General features: G+C 43.8%; 1 protein-coding gene across 1 annotated transcript in view; it reads left to right on the top strand.

Annotated features, from left to right (window-relative positions):
- The first annotated feature begins 7,443 nt into the window (after window positions 1-7,443).
- CAPZA2 (capping actin protein of muscle Z-line subunit alpha 2) overlaps window positions 7,444-19,786 on the top strand; it is a 46,411-nt gene continuing 34,068 nt past the window's right edge. Inside the window, exon 1 of the mRNA XM_075929194.1 lies at window positions 7,444-7,592. Coding sequence (XP_075785309.1) covers window positions 7,539-7,592 — 54 coding nt within the window. The 5' untranslated portion in view covers window positions 7,444-7,538. The remainder of the gene's footprint in view (window positions 7,593-19,786) is intronic.

Below are 19,786 nucleotides of genomic sequence, written 5' to 3'. Positions count from 1 at the left end.
TGCGTGGGGGGGAGTTGGCCCTGGGTCAGGAGCGCGCGAGGCTTCCCTGTGCTGGGGCGGGGGGGTTGGCGCTGGGGCAAGCGTGCGCGGGTCTTCCCTGTGCTGGAGGGGGTGGGGTCAGTCCTCTGGGCAGGTGCGCACGTGGGGCTTCCTTGTGGGGGGGGGTCAGCCCTGGGGCAGGCACGTGCTGGTTTCCCTCTGAGGGGGCGGGGGAATCCTGGGAGGAGGCAGATGCAGAGGACTCTCTGCCTCCATTGGCACCCCACTCCCCGCTCCTCAGATCCCACTCCCCAGCCACAGAACTCTGTCCCCGCTCCTCAGATCCCACTCCCCAGCCACAGAACTCTGTCCCCACTCCCCTGTTCCCAGCTACAGAACTTTGTCCCTATTCCTGTCCCCACTCCCCGAACTCTGTCCCCACTGGCACCCTGTCCCCAGCTGCAGAAACCTGTCCCCACTGGCACTCTGTCCCCTGCTGCAGAACCCTGTCCTTTGCCCTCCCAGCACCCTGTTCCCTCTTCCCTGCCCCCAGCTGCAGAACTCTGTCCCCACAAAATGTATAATTATAAATGCTTCATTTTAGATTTAAATAGCACTGCTCTACAGCTAAAATGCTTCTGAAATAAATGTAGTCAAACTTTATTAATTCTGGGTCACTGAGAACGAAAATGATGCTTAAAATTGTTGATTGGCTCTAGTTTTCAAGATATGCTATTGGATCCGTATATACGATCCTTGACTTGCAAATGGCGGAGGATAACTGAGTTATAAAGGGAAGGGATCTCAATTTAAACCAGAAATTACTAAAATACATCTTTGACTGGATCTATGAATAAATCTATGACTGGGTTTGGACAGTACTTGCTTTTTAGGCAAAACAATGAATGATGCAATCTGAAGCTGGTATTGCATCATACATTATATGAATTGCATCTTGTTATTCCTAGAAGTCATGGATGTTTTGCTGCATAATGGCAATGTTTTGCCATCAATTCCAGTTGGTTATGCAGTCTATATGAAGGAAACATATGACAACATGAAACAACTTTTGAGATGCATAAACTATGACCAACATCAGTGGCAGCTTTGTGGTGATTTGAAGGTTGTTGCTCTCTTGCTTGGTCTGCAGACTGGATACATAAAGTACTGCTGTTTTCTCTGTGAATGGGATAGTCGTGCAAGAGATTCCCACTACATCGAGATAGATTGGCCACTCCGACAGTCATCTGAGCCTGAGAGGAAAAGTGTTCAGCATCCACCACTTGTTGAATCAAGGAAGATTTTGTTACCACCCTTACACATCAAGCTGGGTCTGATGAAGAACTTTGTCAAGACCATGGACAAAACACAAGCAGCTTTCAAGTACCTCTGTGGAAAATTTCCAAGGTTAAGTGAAGGAAGGTGTCTTTGTTGGTCCTCAGATTCGTGAACTTCTTCGAGATGATGCTTTTGACAATGGACTACGTGGCAAGGAAAAGACGACATGGAAAGCCTTCCAGTTAGTGGCAATACATTTTCTCGGAAACAACAAGGCAGACAACTACAGGTTGTTGGTGGAAAACCTCCTCAAGGCATACAAAAGCCTTGGTTGCAACATGTCACTAAAGATACATTTTTTGCACTCTCATCTACATTTTTTTCCACCGAACTGCGGAGCAGTGAGCGATGAGCACGGCGAGCGATTTCACCAGGACATTGCAACAATGGAGAAACGCTATCAGGGCAAATGGAGCCCATCAATGCTTGCAGACTATTGCTGGACAGTGACAAGAGATGCTCCATTTAATGAATACAAGAGAGAAGCCAAGAAGCACCGAGTAGACACTGAATAGGACCTAACTATGTACATAATATATTCTTGCCTTTTGTTTCATAATAAATTTTATTTATATAACCCTTTTGCTGATTTTTAAAGTGTTACATAAACAGGACAGGTGAAATATTATCATGTAAAGCAACCATAAACACATGAAAAGACCGAGGTTTATAATTTATGATTAAAACTCTACTATCTACACAATATACATAGACGTAAAATGTAAAAACTTAAATATCTTGGAAACAGTAGCCAGTCAGTTGTTTTAATTGTCATATTTGAATTGAGCACATCAAAATACATAATAAATAGCACATTTTATCTCTGAAGCAGACGACTTCTAAAAAATTGTAGACCAGTGTAGCATGAATAAAAAACAGACCATTTATTTCATAACTATAAACATGTTATTTTAATTTTATATATCGCATAATTTAAAAATAAACAGTTTAATCAGAGTGTGTAAGTAAGGGCTGGGGATAGCAAGTGATGGACAGGAGGAGAATAGAGAGGGCGGGGCTTCAAGAAAGGGGCGGGGCGGTAGATCTTCGCCTGTTCTGAGATTTAAAAAGTGATCTTGGGTGTAAAAAGGTTGGAGACCACTGCATTAAAGAATATTTAGATAAGTTAGGTGTGGTCAAATTACCGGAATCTAATTAAATTCATCTTGTAATATTTAAGGAACTAATTGAAGGAATCTCAAAACTATCAGAAATTATCTTTGAGAGCTCATGGAAAAAGGAGAAGGGAAAACATACTATCTATCTTTAGAAAGGGGAACAAAGAGATTCCATGAAATTATAAACAAGTCAGCCTAATTTTGATACCTGGAAACATACCAGAACAAATGATTAAACAATAGATTTGGAAGCACTCAGAATATAATAAGGTTATAATTATAGTCAGTATGGATCTGTCAAGAACAAATTATGAAAAACTAATCTAATTTCTTTCACTGATGATATCCCCAAATGGGAAGGAGATTCAGATGAGATCTGGGAAAGAATAGGAACAAAAGTAAAAGAGCTAGAATTTTGTAATTAATATAAGATGGCTTAAACAGCATTCACTATACTAGCTTCCCAAATAAATGAAAAAAATATAGGAATAGAGGAAGCAACACTGGCTGTCGAGCACTGGAAAGCTGCTCTGCTGGCAGGGTAATAGGCTGTCCAGCCATATGATTTGCTCGAAAAAATAAAGCAGGAAAATAAGAAATTGGAAAAAGTTGTTGAAAACCTAAAAAAGAATGAAACACCATCCCCTGTCAATAAACAACAGACTGCAAGCACTTTCACAGTGGGGACAGAAATAGAAAAAGGTGGCCCTGGCAAATTTAAAAGATGAGATGGGGTCCACTGTATTGCAACCACAATTATATAAGGGTCAAACCCAAAAGAATGAAGGTTAGTGTCTCCATTCTTCCCTCATATAGGGTCTTAAGGGTACGTGACAAATAAGACTAAAAATTGCCAGTAAAAACAAACTGGGCACATTGGAGCAAAAATTCAGAAAGAAACCCCTCATGAAGAGAAGAGGTAAAGTATATCTTTGAAGCAAATATTGCAAAAGTTTAGTCATAGTCCATGGTCTGACAATGCCTTAGCTTATCTCACACCATGAAGATCTTAAAAACAAATTGGCGAAACATTTACTGGTTTACAAACCCTTAATCTCAATCAAAAGAGATACTGCTGCAGTCTGGCTGTTACGAAAAGCCTGTAATGAGGAATTAAAAAAAAAATAGCTGACTGCAGAAATGAACATTTGGATTTACCCAAGAAAAGGAACCAGAAGGTTTGGGGGCTAGTTAAAGAGCCCACCCTTCTTGCTAAATTAGTAAGGGACAAAACCTGTGTCTGTGGAAAGGGGTCATTCAGCAGAGAAAGCAGGATCAGGCCCAGACAGATAAGAAAGCAAACAAGCAAGTGAGAGTGGGAAAGAGGATCAGAACGCTGAGGCTGTGTCTACATTGGCATGATTTTGCGCAAAAGCACCTGCTTTTGCGCAAAAACATGCTGCTTGTCTACACTGGCCGTGAGTACTTGCGCAAGAACACTGACATTCTAATGTATAAAATCAGTGCTTCTTGCACGAATACTCTGACGCTCCCGCTCAGGGATAAGCCCTATTGCGCAACTGTTCTTGTGCAAGAGGCCAGTGTAGACAGGCAACATTACTTCATTGCGCAAGAAAGCCCGATGGCTAAAATGGCCATCGGAGCTGTCTTCCGCAAGAGAGCGTCTACACTGGCATGAATGCTTTTGCGCAAAAGCACATGCTAGTGTAGACGCTCTCTTACTCAAATACTGTAACACAAAAGCTCTTGCGTTAAAGAGTATTTGCGCAAAATCTTGCCAATATAGACATAGCCTGAGGGCACAGTAGCAGGAATAAGGGTGTGAGTGTAAGTACAGGCACTGGAGATATTAATTCTTGGAAAATTACTTGGAATGGTGATCTCTAAACTAATTAAGTTTTCATTTGAAAGACAAAGCAAGTGATTAAGGGAAAAATAGTGAAAAGTTAACTCTGAGGAGTCTGGAAGGACTTGAGCAATTATTACAATATGCTAGAAGGAAAAGTGTTATAAGAAAATTTATGCTAATGCTATTGTTTAGTCCTGGAATAAATTTAATGTTTCTAAAGTAACCCTGTAACAATGTATAATGCATTTGATTTTGTTTTGGAAAAGGAAAACCCTTTGGCTGTGTCTAGACTGCATCACTTTTCCGTAAAGAATAGGCAGTTACCCAAAGTGGTATGAAACATAAATAACAGATAAACCACAGGTGTGTGGGTGTGTGCGTGGGGGGAGGGAGGGGATGGTCCTTGTTCCTAAAGCACACACAGGGGCAATAATGGGAGAAAACACATAGAATCATAGAATACTAGGACTGGAAGGGACCTTGAGAGGTCATCGAGTCCAGTCCCCTGCCCTCATGGCAGGACCAAATACTGTCTAGACCATCCCTGATAGACATTTATCTAACCTACTCTTAAATATCTCTACAGATGGAGATTCCACAATCTCCCTGGGCAATTTATTCCAGTGTCTGACCACCCTGACAGTTAGGAACTTTTTCCTAATGTCCAACCTACACCTCCCTTGCTGCAGATTAAGCCCATTGCTTCTTGTCCTATCCCCAGAGGCCAAGATGAACAAGTTTTCTCCCTCCTCCTTATGACACCCTTTTAGATACCTGAAAACTGCTATCATGTCCCCCCCTCAATCTTCTCTTTTCTAAACTAAACAAACCCAATTCCTTCAGCCTTCCCTCATAGGTCATGTTCTCTAGACCTTTAATCATTCTTGTTGCTCTTCTCTGGACCCAATTGAGGCCTAACCAGCGCAGAGTAGAGCGGAAGAATGACTTCTTGTGTCTTGCTCACAACACACCTGTGAATGCATCCCAGAATCATGTTTGCTTTCTTTGCAACAGCATTGCACTGCTGACTCATATTCAGCTTGTGGTCCACTATGACCCCCAGGAACCCTTTCTGCCATACTCTTTCCCAGACAGTCGCTTCCCATTCTGTACGTATGAAACTGATTGTTCCTTCCTAAGTGGAGCACTTTGCATTTGTCTTTATTAAACATCATCCTGTTTACCTCAGACCATTTCTCCAATTTGTCCTGGTCTTTTTAAATTGTCCTCCAGATTAGTCGCAACCCCTCCCAGCTTGGTATCATCCGCAAACTTAATAAGCGTACTTTCTATACCAATATCTAAATCATTGATGAAGATATTGAACAGAGCCGGTCCCAAAACAGACCCCTGACGAACCCCACTTGTCATGCCTTTCCAGCAGGATTGTGGACCATTAATATCTACTCTCTGAGTATGGTTATTCAGCCAGTTATGCACCCACCTTATAGTAGCCCCATCTAAGTTGTATTTACTAAGTTTATTGATAAGACTATCATGTGAGACTGTATCAAACACTTTATTAAAGTCTACGTATACCACATCTACCGCTTCTCCCTTATCCACAAGACTCATTATCTTATTAAAGAAAGCTATCCGATTGGTTTGACATGATTTGTTCTTTACAAATCCATGCTGGCTGACCCCTATCACCTTGCCACTTTCCAAGGCTGTGTCTAGACTGGCAAGCTTTTCTGGAAAATCAGCCATTTCCGGAAAAACTTGCCAGCTGTCTACACTGGCCGCTTGAATTTCCGCAAAAGCACTGACTTCCTACTGTAAGAAATCAGTGCTTTTTGCGGAAATACTATGCTGCTCCCGTTCGGGCAAATGTTTTGCGCAAAAGTGCCAGTGTAGACAGCTGAGATTTGTTTTCCGCAAAAAAACCCAATCGCGAAAATGGTGATCGGGGCTTTTTTGCGGAAAAGCACATCAAGATTGGCCATGGATGCTTTTCTGCAAAAAGTGCTTTTGCAGAAAAGCTTCCGTTGCCAATCTAGACGCTCTTTTCCAAAAATGCTTTTAACGGAAAACTTTTCCGTTAAAAGCATTTCTGGAAAATCATGCCAGTCTAGACGTAGCCCAAGTGTTTACAGATGATTTCCTTAATTACTTGCTCCATTATCTTCCCTGGCACAGAAGTTAAACTAACTGGTCTATAGTTTCCTGGGTTGTTCTTATTTCCCTTTTTATAGATGGGCACAATATTTGCCCTTTTCCAGTCCTCTGGAATCTCTCCTGTCTCCCATGATTTTCCAAAGATGACAACAGGAGGCTCAGATACCTCCTCTATCAGCTCCTTGAGTATTCTAGGATGCATTTCATCAGGCCCTGGTGACTTGCAGGCATCTAACTTTTCTAGGTGATTTTTAACTTGTTCTTTTTTTATTTTACCTTCTAAAACTACCCCCTTCCCACTAGCATTCATTATGTTAGGCATTCCTACAGACTTCTCGGTGAAGTCCTGAGGCTATTACCTGGAGACAGGGGCCATCATTGCTGTGGGGGTGAGGCACACCTATTGGGTCTTAACCCCTTGTAACAACTGAATGTTTGTGTCAGGGTATATTTGAAACCTCGAGCACAGTTTTGTATTTTCTCTGCAGGTGCTATTAATCCCATGCCTATGGATGGTGGAAGCGTGTGACAGTCAACATGTTATTTAAATAAGAATAAATGTAAAAACAATTGCTTCTCCATGTGGGATATCTGTCAATTTGACCTGTCCTCCCAGGGCTCAAATACAGTATAGCCCTTATATCTGACCCAGTGTGGCGCTTCCCTTCACATGTATCACAGTCAGCTACAGAAGCGGGTTGTGCCCTTGAAAGCTCATGATTCCATCTACATTTGTGCTAGTCTCTGAGGTGCTGCAGGACTGGTCCTTGGTTTTTTCCATTACAGACCAACAGGGAGCGGTGCTGGGAGGATGCTCAATGGCGAGAGGCCGGAAATCGGCTGTATCCGGGTCATCACCGCCGGCCCCGCTCACGCACAAGGGAGCTGAGGCGAAACACGTTGACCGCCCCCTCCCGCGCGAAATCTACCCGCCTGGTTTCTGACCCTCCCCCGGGGACCCAGCTCGCCTCAATCTGCGGGCGCTGCGCGAGCCCCGGCGAATGCGACTCCCTCTCCGCTCTGCCCGCCCCTCGCTGCGCGCACGCGCGTACGTGCAATGGCCGTTGGCCAAGCCGCGGTCCCGCCCTCTCGAGCCGCGCGGGGAAGGCGCCGGGAGACACGTGAGAGGGCCCCGCCTTTCCTGCCGGAGGGAGGAGCCTGCTCGGCGGCTGTTCATGGCGGGGCGGAAGATGGCGGACCTGGAGGAGCAGCTTTCGGATGAGGAGAAGGTACCGCGGGCCGGGGCAGCTGGAGCCCCCGGCGGGCTTAGCGACCGGGATGGGGCCTCGCTGCCTCAGGCGGCGGCGTTTGTATTTTTAGCTTCTTCCTTTCCCGGCGCTGTCAGTCAGAGTCTGCCGGCAGCGGGGCCGGCCCAGGGGCAGCTCCCGACGCGCCTTGTACGGTCCGAGGGCTGAAAATAGGCCCCAGGCGCCGGGCTGGGGGCAGGATCCGGTGTCCGATGCGTGAGGCCGCCCGGCCGGCCCAAAGAGCTCGGCCTCAGGCGCTGCCACTTTCCTTCCTCCTCCCCCCGCCTTTTCCGGGGCTCGCCCGGTCCTCGCCCTGGGGCGGCTGCTGCCTCTTGATCGGGGGTGCGGAGAGAGCGAGCCGGGTGGCGTCTCGGAGACGGGCCCTTCCCCTCGCCCGCTCGGGCCGCTCCCTTGTCTCCAGACCTCCTCGGAGGCATAGCTCGTAAGGGCCGAGTTCAATGTCTTCCTCCCGGCCCCCATTGCAAAGAGCCTGGGGGCGGCGTCTGTAGGAGCTCCTCTTACTTCCGGGGATACAGTGAAGGGAGAGTTCTTGCAGGTTGGAGGAGTGAGCCTCTGTGTGAATCACCTCCCCCCACCCCATTGATAGGCGAGCGTGGGAGGGGACTTCAGATCCCATCCTTAGAGGTGAATTGTAAGGGCAGAGCAAATACATTTCCAGGAGACTCAGTGTTTTGGATCAGCGAGATGTTTATAATTTTTCCCTTGGCTATGTGAAATCTTTCTTTGCTCACTTGGCCTCTGTGGTTTGAAAATAGCTTCCTAAAATGATGATGCATAAGGGAAGGGCATCTTGTAAAACCCGAGTGTTAAAGCTACTCTTTTCAGTCTGTCCTCCTTCTCTTGGACCAAGGCACATTGCAGTTGCAGATGGAAAAGGAGGCTTCAGAATCAGGATGTGGAGATATGCCAACATCATGGTGGTGTATAGCTCTCATGTCCTTATGTAACTCCTATTGCTCATCTCTAATAAATACAGTTTTAAGGCTGATGAAGCTGTAAAGGCAACTCAAAAGTGTGGGCGATTTTAAGGAATTGAGAGAGATCTTACATTTCCTTGAAATTAAAGAGAAGACAGAAAATGCCTTCTGTAATGTTAATTGTAATGTGGGAGCCTTCCTACATATCAGGCCTGCTAGCAGTGGATTTTAGAAGGAGATGGGTAAATGAAGTCACTGAGAGCAGTGAAAGGTATAGTATAGGGACGTTAAATATTGGTTAATTGAATAGTCAAGTAACCCCATGAATTCTTATCGGTTAGTTGACTATTCTATAGTGTCTGGGGGTGGGGCTGGTAGCCAATGCACTCTGGCCTCACTCCTGAACAACCAAGCTCCCCTTGTGGACTGGCTGCTTGTTGCCCAGTGTTGTTGACTCTGGTAAAGAGGCGAAACTGAGCTTGACTGTCTGCCCATGTGGCTCCTAGTACACTTCAAATGTAGAGCCATAGCGGGGGTAGGTCCAGGACCCAGTGGGAGCCAGGACTGAGCCAGGCTGCCTGCCTGTGCAGCTCCTAATATAATTTAAATGCAGAGCTGCAGCAGGGTAAGTCTACTAAAAATGTACTGGCTGGGGAGGGGGTAGGGTGGTGAAGGAAATGTATATAGTCAATACCATTAACCTATAAGTTTTTGCATATCAGTTAATAGATTATGCTATTACATTCCTCATATAGTAATTTAGCACCAGAGCATAGAGTGGTTCATAGCTCCTAAGGGCAGAGACATTTACGGCTGTAGTTTTTCCCTTTAATTTATTGAGTACATTGTGTGTGTGGTGTTAAAAGCAGCAGAAATAGTAAAATTAGCAACCGTAAAGGCTAACAGATACAAATTTGTAGTTGACTAGTCCCATCCAAGCCTTGTATGGAAAAGTTACTTTAAAAATAGGGAAATAAATTGGATAGGATAAACTTGGAAACAACATTTACTTATCTGGCTGAGAAGTACTTATGGCTACTTGTCACTGCATTGCCATATCTTCACTCTGCTACAGTAAATAAGTTTCTGCCCCCCCTCCCCTCCCCAAATCAATTGACTCTCCCTCCACCTAATTGAGTCTAGGTTCTTCTATCACCAATCTAATGAAGTTCTGAGGTCTCTTCTTGCAATTCTGTTTCTCCATCCAAAATGTACAAATCCTTGACTCTCTCCTCCTTGCCCAATAATACATTCTGGGCTTGTGAAATATATAACACATGCACCTCAGTGCTGTAAGAAGTCGAAGGGGTAGCTGTGTTAGTCCATTTGAAAAATGAGTAGTCCTGTGGCACCTGAAAGGATACCAAAGGTATAAGATCATGAACTTTTGTGGGTAAAACTCACTTCATCAGATGAGTTGGAGTGAAAATACAGAATCCAAAATATATATAATATCAAAAACAATTGTCCATTACCTGTCAATTATAGCACCCTTGTTATTGAAGCTAATTAAGTAGGCTGTATGTGTCCCATTCATGGCTATTGATGTGAAATGCAAATGTCAAAGGCATAGGAAATTGGCTTTGTAGTGCATTAACCAGTTAATATATTTGTTAAAGACCAGGGAGACAGTATCCAACATGCAAATGAACTCCAGCTCAGCACTCTCTCTCTGTAATTGAGTGGTGAAATTCCTTTATAGAAAAATGGCTTCTTTAAAATCCATTATAGAATGGCCAGAGAGGTTTAAAATGGATCGGCAACCTATGGCTCAGTAAGAAGCCAAATATAGCTTTTTTTGCAGCTCGAGCTCAGGCCCTTCCTCCCCTCCCCCCCAACTTCCCCTGCAGTAGGGAGCCCATGTCGGTACTCCAGCCTTGTGATCCCCTGCAATATTGGAGCACCAGCTTCTTGCGGGGGGAGGAGCCCCAAGCCTCCCCACTGGATCCAGCTTGGGGGAAGAAGCCAGAAACAGCTCTGTGCATTGCCACTTCCCTACAGCAGTTCAGGGACACGCTTCCTTGAGGCTTTCCCCACTGCTCCCATTGGCCAGAATCCAGCCAGTGGGAGATGGTGCCTGGGAACTTGCTTCTGCACTCTGCACTGCATGTAAGTGCCTCCCACCCCCTCATGCCCAGACCTCTGCACCCCCAGCCCCTCTCCCATCCACCCCTGCTGAGACCCTGAACCTCCAGCCTGCTCATGCCCCTTCCTATATGGCCGCAATGTCACCCCAAGCCCGTTCCTGCTCCCTTCCCTCTGGCCATACACCCTATCCCCAGTCTGCTCCTGCCCCCTCTCCTCTGACCAGACACCTACCTAGGGTTGTAATTGAGTCGACTACTCTCATTTGTCTCCACTTGCTGCCTCTGTATCAGAGGCATCAAGGGGGAAAAGCAGGAGCCAGTGTGGGGGGGAGCCAAATTAAAAGCCATTTCCCCCCAACACTATCTCCATGGCATCACCGCCTCCATTAAATGATATCTGTGAGTACAATGTTTCATTTATGCTATTATCATGTCAAGTACAATAATATTAAGTTGTATATTTTCAGTCATGCAAATGGGCATTCTTGTATGGCTCTTTGTTGACCACTTGTTCTGAATTTTGATGTGGTTTGAAAAGGTTGCCGACACCTGGGTTAAAACGTTCCTTGAGAGGTTTGTGTGTTATATCACTTCTGATGTCTGAATTGTGTCCATTTATCCTCTGTCTCAGAGACTGTCCAGTTTGCTCAATATACATAGGAGAGAGGTATTGCTGGCACTTGATGGCATATATCACATTAGAGGATGTGCAGTTGTATGAGCCCCTGATGTTGTGGCTTATGTTGTTAGGTCCTGTGATGGTGTCGCTTGTATAGATATGTAGACAGAGTTACCAATGGGGTTTGTTGCAGAGGTAGTTTCCTTGGAGAGTGTATCTGAAGTGTGGTGTGTGGCTGCTGGTAAGTGTTTGTTTCAGGTTGGGGTAAGGGGTTGTCTTTAGGCAAGGATTGGCCTGTCTCCAAGGTCTATGAGAATGAGAGATCATTTTCCAGGATAAGTTGTAGATTGGCGATGATGTGCTTGCTTCGGAGGGATTTTAGATGTGAGCTGTAGGTGATGACCAGTGGTGTTCTGTTTTTCTTGTCTTGAAGTAGGTGACTTCTGGGTACTTGTCTGGCTCTGTCACTCTATTGATAATAGTGGGCCTTGGGTTAGGGCTAATCTGGGTTTCAGGACCCAAAGAAGTCATGTGCTTCCCATTAACACTTCTTCAGATGGGTTAACCCTTTTCTTTGGCTTGAGTCATTTTGTCATTTTATTCCTTCATTGCTTTCCATGTCCTCTTAAAATATACCACCATCTTAGAAGTGCTCTGAGTACAAAGTGCTGAGATAATTGAAAGTTTTCAATTTCTGTAAAGCAGGCAGATTGACCAGTTAGGGCACAACAAACTGTTTGATAAGGTTCCTCAGGTATAATCACATATTCTATCTGACCTGCTTTTGTTCTCGCCTTCCAAAGCAGCAGGGTCCATACACATTACAACGTACTATAGTTTCCAGGAGTATTCTTTTGAAATATTAGGTTCCCAGATAATACTTTTTTAAACTTATAGATCATCTGTTTCTATAGCACTTATTTACGCACCTTATTAAGAATGTAAAAACAGACATACTGGGTTCATAGAATACTAGAACTGGAAGGGACCTCGAGAGATCAGGTCCAGTCCCCTGCCTTCGTGGCAGGGCCAAGCACCGTCTAGATCATCCCTCATAAATGTCTATCCAAACTGCTCTTGTGTATCTCCAGAGATTGAAATTCCACAACATTCCTAGGCAATGTATTCCATTGTTTAACCACCCTGACAGGAAGTTTTTCCTAATATCCAACCTAAACCTTCTTTGCTGCAATTTAAGTCCATGGCATCTTGTCCTATCCTCAGAGGCCAGGGAAAACAATTTTTCTCCATCCTCCTTGTAACACCCTTTTAGATACTTGAAAGCTATTATCGTGTCCCCTCTGTCGTCTCTCATCTAAACTAAACAAGCCCAATTCTTTCAGTCTTCCCTCATAACTCATGTTTTTAGACCTTTAATAATTTTTTTTTGTTCTCCGGACCTGCTCCTGTTTCCCCACATCTTTCTTGAAATGTGGTGCCCAAAACTGGACACAGTACTCCAACTGAGGCCTAATCAAACCAGAGTAGAGTAGAAGAATGACTTGTCTTGCTTACAACACTCCTGTTAATGTGTGTCCCAGAATCATGTTTGCTTTTTTTTTTTTTTTTTTTTTTTTTTTTTTTTTTTTTGCAATGGTGTCACACTGTTGACTTATATTTAGCTTGTGGTCTGCTATGATCCCTAGATCCCTTTCTGCAGTGCTCCTTCCTAGACAATCACTTTCCATTCTTTATGTGAAACTGATTTTTCCTTCCTTAGTGGAGTACTTTGCATTTGTCCTATTCATCTTCATCCTATTTACCTTAGACTAGGGTTTCCCAACCTATGGGTCGGGACCCAAATATGGGTCGCCATTACATTTCAAAAGGGTCACCAGATATCTTCCCCAGGTGGCTCTTAAGGAGCCATTCACACATTTTTTGGAATTGCCCTGGGTCACCAAGTCTTCCTGAATTGTCAAAATGGGTGTTCCCAACCATCTGGAAAAGGTTGGGAACCACTGTTAGACCATTGCTCTAGTTTGTGCAGGTCTTCCATGACTTTTCAAAGATGATAGCTAGAGGCTCAGATTCCTCCTCTATCAGCTCCCTGAGAATTCTAAGATGCATTTCATCAGGTCCTAGTGACTTGCGGACATCTAATTTTTCTTAGTTATTTTTAACTTGTTTGTTTTTTATTTTTTTAACTTGTTCGTTTTTTATTTTAACCTCTAAACCTACCCCATTTCCATTAGCATTCACTGTTAGGCATCCCATCACCATCAATTTTCTTGCCAAAAACCGAAACAAAGTCATTAAGCGCCTCTGCCATTTCAGCATTTCCTGTTGTTTCTCCCTCTTCCCTGAGCAATGGGCCTACCCTATCCTTGGTCTTCCTCTTCTAATATATTTGTACAATGTCATCTTGTTACCCCTTATTTCTCTAGCTAGATTGAACTCATTTTGTGCCTTTGTCTTTCTAATCTTCCCTTGGATACCTTGTCTAGCCCACTACCTTGTCTTCCAAAGCCAAATGCTTCAGAGGGGATGAATGAATAGTCATCAAGTGATCCATCTATCATCAGTACTAGTTTCTGGCAAACAGGCTATAGATGCTCACAGCACAGTGTTGCTTCCTTGTGCATCTATTGATGGATTTGTCCTCCATGAACTTAGCTAGTCCTTTTTTGAACCCTGTTATAGTTTGATATTCATAACACCCCTGGCAAAGAGTTCCACAGGTTGACTGTGTATTATGAAAAGTGTTTCCATTATGTTAGTGTTAAACCTGCCTATTAATTTCATTGGATGACCCCTATTTCTCATGTTATGAGAAGGCAAAAATAACATTCCCTTATAGACCTCCTAGTCGTCTCTCTTTTTTTTTTTAAAGTTGAAGAGTCCTAGTCTCTTCATTCTCTCATAATGAAACTGTTCCATACCCCTAATCATTTTTGTTTCCCTTTTCAGTATCTTCTCCAATTCCAGCGTATATCTCTTGAGATGGGGTGACTGTATCTGCAGTTCATATTCAAGATGTGGACATAGCATGGATTTATATAAAAGCATTATGATTCTTTCTATCCTGTTAGTTATCTCTTTCCTAATGGTTTCTAATAGTTAGCTTTTTTGACTACAGGCAGTCCCCGGGTTACGTACAAGATAGGGACTGTAGGTTTGTTCTTAAGTTGAATCTGTATGTAAGTCGGAACTGGCGTCCAGATTCAGCCGCTGCTGAAACTGATCAGTTTCAATAGTGGCTGAATCTGGACGCCAGTTCTGACTTACATACAGATTCAACTTAAGAACCCCAGGCATCCCCAAGTCAGCTGCTGCTAAAACTGATGAGCGGCTGATTCCAGGAAGCCCGGGGCAGGGGCTTCCTGTAGTCAGCCACTGGTCATTTTCAGCAGCTGCTGACTTGGGGACACCTGGGGCAGAGCAGCTGGGGTGCTGCTGGGTTGGTCCAGTGGCGCCCAGAGCGGCGCTACGGGACCAACCGGCAGCGCCCCAGCTGCTGTACCACAGGCGTCCGGAGCAAAGCCGCGGAGCACGGGGGCAGCGGGACAGCCCAGACGCGCCGTGGCTATCCTGCTGCCCTTGGGCTCCGTGGCTTTGCTCTGCTCTGCTCCCCCTCCCCCTGGTCTGCAGACCAGGGGGAGGGGGAGCAGAGCAGAGCAAAGCGGCGGAACACGCGGCCAGCTGACAGCCCAGATGCGTCTGGGCTGTCCGCTGCCCGTGTGTTCCGCCGCTTTGCTTCCTCTCCCTAGTCTGCTGGAGACCAGAGAGAGGAACGGCCCCATTCGTAACTGCGGATCCGACATAAGTCGGATCCGCGTAACTCGGGGACTGCCTGTACTGCGAGCTGAGTGGGTGTTTTCAGAGAACTTATCCATAATGAGTCCAAGATCATCTTTGGATGGTAACCGCTAACTTTTATACACCATCCTTTTGTATGTGTAAGTGGGATTCTTTCCTAATATTCATTACTTTGAATTTCATCTGCTATTTTGTTGCCTGGGCACCCAATTTTTGAGATTCCTTTGTAACTCTTTGAAGGTGCTGTGGTCTTAACTATTTTGAGTATTTTTTTATCTGCAAATTTTGCCACTTTTGTTACCTGGAGAGCATAGGTAAACCATTGCTGTGGGCAATTAATTAAAGCCTAAGTTGCCCTCCCCACAGAAGCCAGATTCGACCTGGTATCCTGTATCTAATCCCCAGGTAACTAATTTTAGTAATCAACAAGCCAGACAATAATTTTAGGGCCAAACCATATATTTTAGAAACAAGAAGCAAACATCAGCAAATACAACTGTAGATGTCCCACCCTAACCCAGGAAAGATAGGAGATAGTACAGTCCCACACACACAAGGATATACATTACATAAAATGGTGATTGATTGTCCATGACCTACAACCTCTCAGCTAATTTTAAGCTTTAAGGGAGGACTAACGGGGAGATCCCTTGATGTTCGTTACTGGTCCAGATCCCGAAACAGCATAGGTCTTCGCCTCCCACAGTCTAACGCTCAGGATAAACACCGGATCCTGTCCGAATGTCTATGTCCAAAAGAGCCAGACGTCTGATTATAATTCCCAAAGTCTCGAGTGTAGTATAGAAGAAGGCTTTGTTGTTTGTTCCTTTTCCCAAAAAAATTATGAATATATTGAACGTATTCAAGACAGATGTTGAAATTTTACAGCAGAGACATACTTGATGATTTTTCCTGATTTAAACAAAGAACATATTTAAGAAAGCAATTTATTCAAGTAGAACTTTTACTCCTTATTCTGTAGATGAGACTTAGAGGAGAGTTTTCTAAATGGATGTGGAGATGTTTAGTCTAATTGTCAAATTTTGTGTCTCATTGGCACTTGCTATGCATGTCAGAACAAGTTTTATTTTCCTAAGCTAAAATGTGGTCAGCTAACCAGCTTTAGACTTGTTAGCCTGCATTTTGAGGGATCTTTTCAATAGTCCTTAAGATAAATCATTTGAGTTAACACACATGAAAATATACACCCCTTTTCCTGTCAAGAAAGGGCTGCAATATTAATACTAGAGTACAAGCGTGCTTCTGGAGTGGTGGAGGAAAACATGTTAATCTTGCCCGGCACCAGGAATAAGTCACACTTGTGCACATTTTGCTTTCCTCATGATATTAGTTGTCATGTAATAGTCATGCTGCTGGTGTTCTTCCTAGTGTAAGACAAGTAGTTTTTGCTGAAGTATAGGTATAATCCCAACAAAGAGGGTAGAAATGCAGAGAAGTAAGGAAGGAGTAATATAAAGATCTGTGCTGGATTTTATGGTACTGAATGTTTTCTGCCTGGCACATAAATGTGAGAGTATGGGTGGTCTAGTGATAGAATCCTGCATGTTTTCACGTTGTGTACTATAGGTTGAACTTCTCTAATCTGGCATCTTCAGGACCTGACTGGTGCTGAACCAGAGAATTTGCCAGACCATGGGATGTTAATATTGTCTAGCAGCATTACCAACATTTCCACTGCTTATTGGGCTCTGATAAAACATTTAACGGTAAATTAGAGCTAAATAACACAGAACACTGAGATCCAGGACTGCTGGCTGTAAACAAACTTTATGGGACCATGGGAAACTTGGCCACACCCATGATAAGCGGACATCTGGCTAACTAAAATAGTCAGACCAGAGTGTGCTGAATTAGAGAGGTTCAACCTGTAGTAGTGGATAGAAGTGCTTCCAAGGCAAAACTGAGCTTACAAGGGAAGGATATGCCTCCTATTGCTCTCCAATAGCCACTTCAGGATGTGTAAAAAGATAGTACCAGTAAGGTCAGGAAGAATTCCATCTGAGACTTCAGGTGATTAGCACAATGTGTAGGACTAGAAGCAGGCAGACAGATGGGACTTTTAGTTTCCTCTATGCTATTAGCATCCACACCCTGCTTCTCATGCTATTGTCTGCTGCCCAGGGGAATTAAGAGTGAGAGGGGGGCAGGGGAAGCAGCCTTTCACTGCCCTGCATGTCCCCTGGAAGCCATTTCATCTGCACTGCAACTGATGCCCAAATCCTTCTCTCCACTATACTGTCTGCTGCCCAGAGGAAGTGAAAGCATGGAAGGGGACATGCCTCTGAGACATGCATGATCTAGGGGTGTGAATGAGTAGTCGACTAGTCAATCAATAAGCATAGCCTTATCAGTTAATCTAGTCAACTACTCTCCTTGCTCCCTCTGTATGAGACGCAGGGTGGGGCGGAAGCAGGAGCTGGTGCTGGGAGAGCCGGCTTAAAAGCTGGTTAGTGCCAGCTCTGTGGGGTTGCCTGTCTCTTCCCCCCCCCCCCCATGCTGCTTGCTGCCTCTATCAGAGGCAGTAATGTGTGTGTGTGGGGGGGAGACTGCCGCGAAGCTAGTAATTCATACCGTTAGTTGACTGTTTAACCAATAGCTAACATTCCTAGCATGATCCACTGATATCTTTCCCCCAAGTCTATTTGGGGAACATAGTATTAAATAATTCAACTGCAGTCTATAGGCAAGGGTGACATGTATTGAAAGCCTACCATCAGAAGGCTAATCTATATACTTTGTTTAACACTTATTTCGGAGTGATAAAACCTCAATCAGAAAATAGCCCTATGTTTTATGGAAGAACCACTTCTTAGAAGCTTCCCTTGCTGATGAGGGAATACTGACGTCAGGCAGAAGTCATCAGTTAGGTAAGCTTTCATTTAGCCTCAGTAATTAGAATTTCTATCCTTAGAGGAAATGCATAATTTTTGTGAAAGAGAAATTCCTTTTAGAATGTGTGTGATCACGAGACACACAGTTAGGACATTAGCATTGACTAAAAGTACCTGCTGGAATATAAGGGTACTTTCATAACCTCTTGTGGTTATAACTTTTGGCACTAGCCATTAAGATCTGCTTTTAGAACTAAATTTACTCCTGGTGCTGACAGGAAGTATCAGGTGGTATTGTAATAATTTTTTTCCCGAAATCACTATTGAATCACAGGCATCCTACTCTCCCGTGGGGGGCAGTTTTAATTTTTGCTACTTCAATGAAAGATTGTCCTTTGAGTATGGTCTGTCCATCTTCTCTTCTAAACTTAGTCTGTCAAGTTTATATGCCTTGCACTTGTAACGAGACATGGAGACAGCAGATAAGTAGGAATGGAGTGAACTGGAGGAGTTAAACAGGATTTGAAAAAATGATCAGAAAAAAGGAAACTCTTGTACTGTCTCGTCCCCTGCAATTTAAAGGATTGAACCAGATTTTCTGTGTTCATAGTTAAAGGTAGCTATAGTTAAATAACAAATACTGTTTAATAAATATCTTGTTATAAAACAAAGTGAACCTAAATTCTACTGCATAATCTTTGGGTTTTCTGAAAATTCTGGAAATCTTGAGCAGTGTCAGATAAAGCAAATATTCAGGTTCTGTAAATTAGATGTACAATTCAGTAATCTAGTCAGTACATTTTTCCTTGTGTTTTTATTAAATTCATTTTGTTACTCATCTGCATATTTTCATTGAGACAGATATTTCTATTGACAATGCATAATTGCCAAAATTTGGAGATGATAGTGGAAGCAGGATGTTTTGGCAAAGAGTAGGGGACAGTTTGGTGGGGTGTGTGGGGTTTTTTTTTTTTTTTTTTTTTGGCACCTGAGAAGTGTGGCAGTTTGTCCAGAAACATGGGATAGACACAATGGCTTGGCTTAAACACTGTTGTTCAGATTTCATTTAACCCCTTGATATGGATTGGGGCAATTTTGAGCAGTTATTTCAGGCAATATTCAGACTCATCAAGTTAGCATTGTTTAACTATTAAAATTGGCATTATGCACATTAAATACTTTATACCATAGGCTCTATGACTTGTTTATACTACGCTATATATTTTACATTGAAATGATAGGATGTTACATTTAGATTAATCAACTAATTGAATAGTCGATGCAGTTTGCATCGACTATTTGATTAGTCAATAAGGGTGCCTTTGCCTTTGAAATGTACCAAGAGCTCGGCCAACTCTTGCTACATTTCAAAAGCAAAGCACCACAGGAACAGAAGGCCAGAAGGGGACTCAATCAATCCCCTGTGGGACCTGTGCTTCCTGCTTTTGAAATGTACAAGAGCCTCTTGTACATTTCATAAGCAGGGAGTGTGGGGCCAGCCTGCTTGAGTCCTCCACTCACCCTGTGCTCCTGTGGTGCTTCTGTTTCTTTGCTTCTCCTGTCTTCCCTCCCCCGTCCCCAAATGGTGCTGAGGGGAATTGGCTCCCAGTCACCCTCCTTGCTTTCTCTCTGGCTGTGTCCAGACTCAAGGTTTTTTTTTGGAAAAAGTAGCCTTTTTTCGAAAACACTTCACCTGCGTCTAGACTATAGCCGCGTTCTTTTGAAATTAAATCAAAAGAAAGCGGCTTTTCTTTCGACGGCGGAAAACCTCATTTCACAAGGAAGAACGCCTTTTTTCGAAAGAACACTTTCGAAAAAAGGCATTCTTGAATGCAAAACAGGGCTTTTTCGAAAGAGAGCATCCAGACTGCCTGGGTGCTTTCTTTCGAAAAAGCGGCTTGCTTTTTCGAAAGTACTGCTT

The sequence above is a fragment of the Pelodiscus sinensis genome, chromosome 1 (assembly GCF_049634645.1).
Source record: "Pelodiscus sinensis isolate JC-2024 chromosome 1, ASM4963464v1, whole genome shotgun sequence".
In the NCBI taxonomy this organism is placed as follows: Eukaryota; Metazoa; Chordata; order Testudines; family Trionychidae; genus Pelodiscus; species Pelodiscus sinensis.
This window is presented reverse-complemented; position numbering and strand designations above follow the sequence as displayed.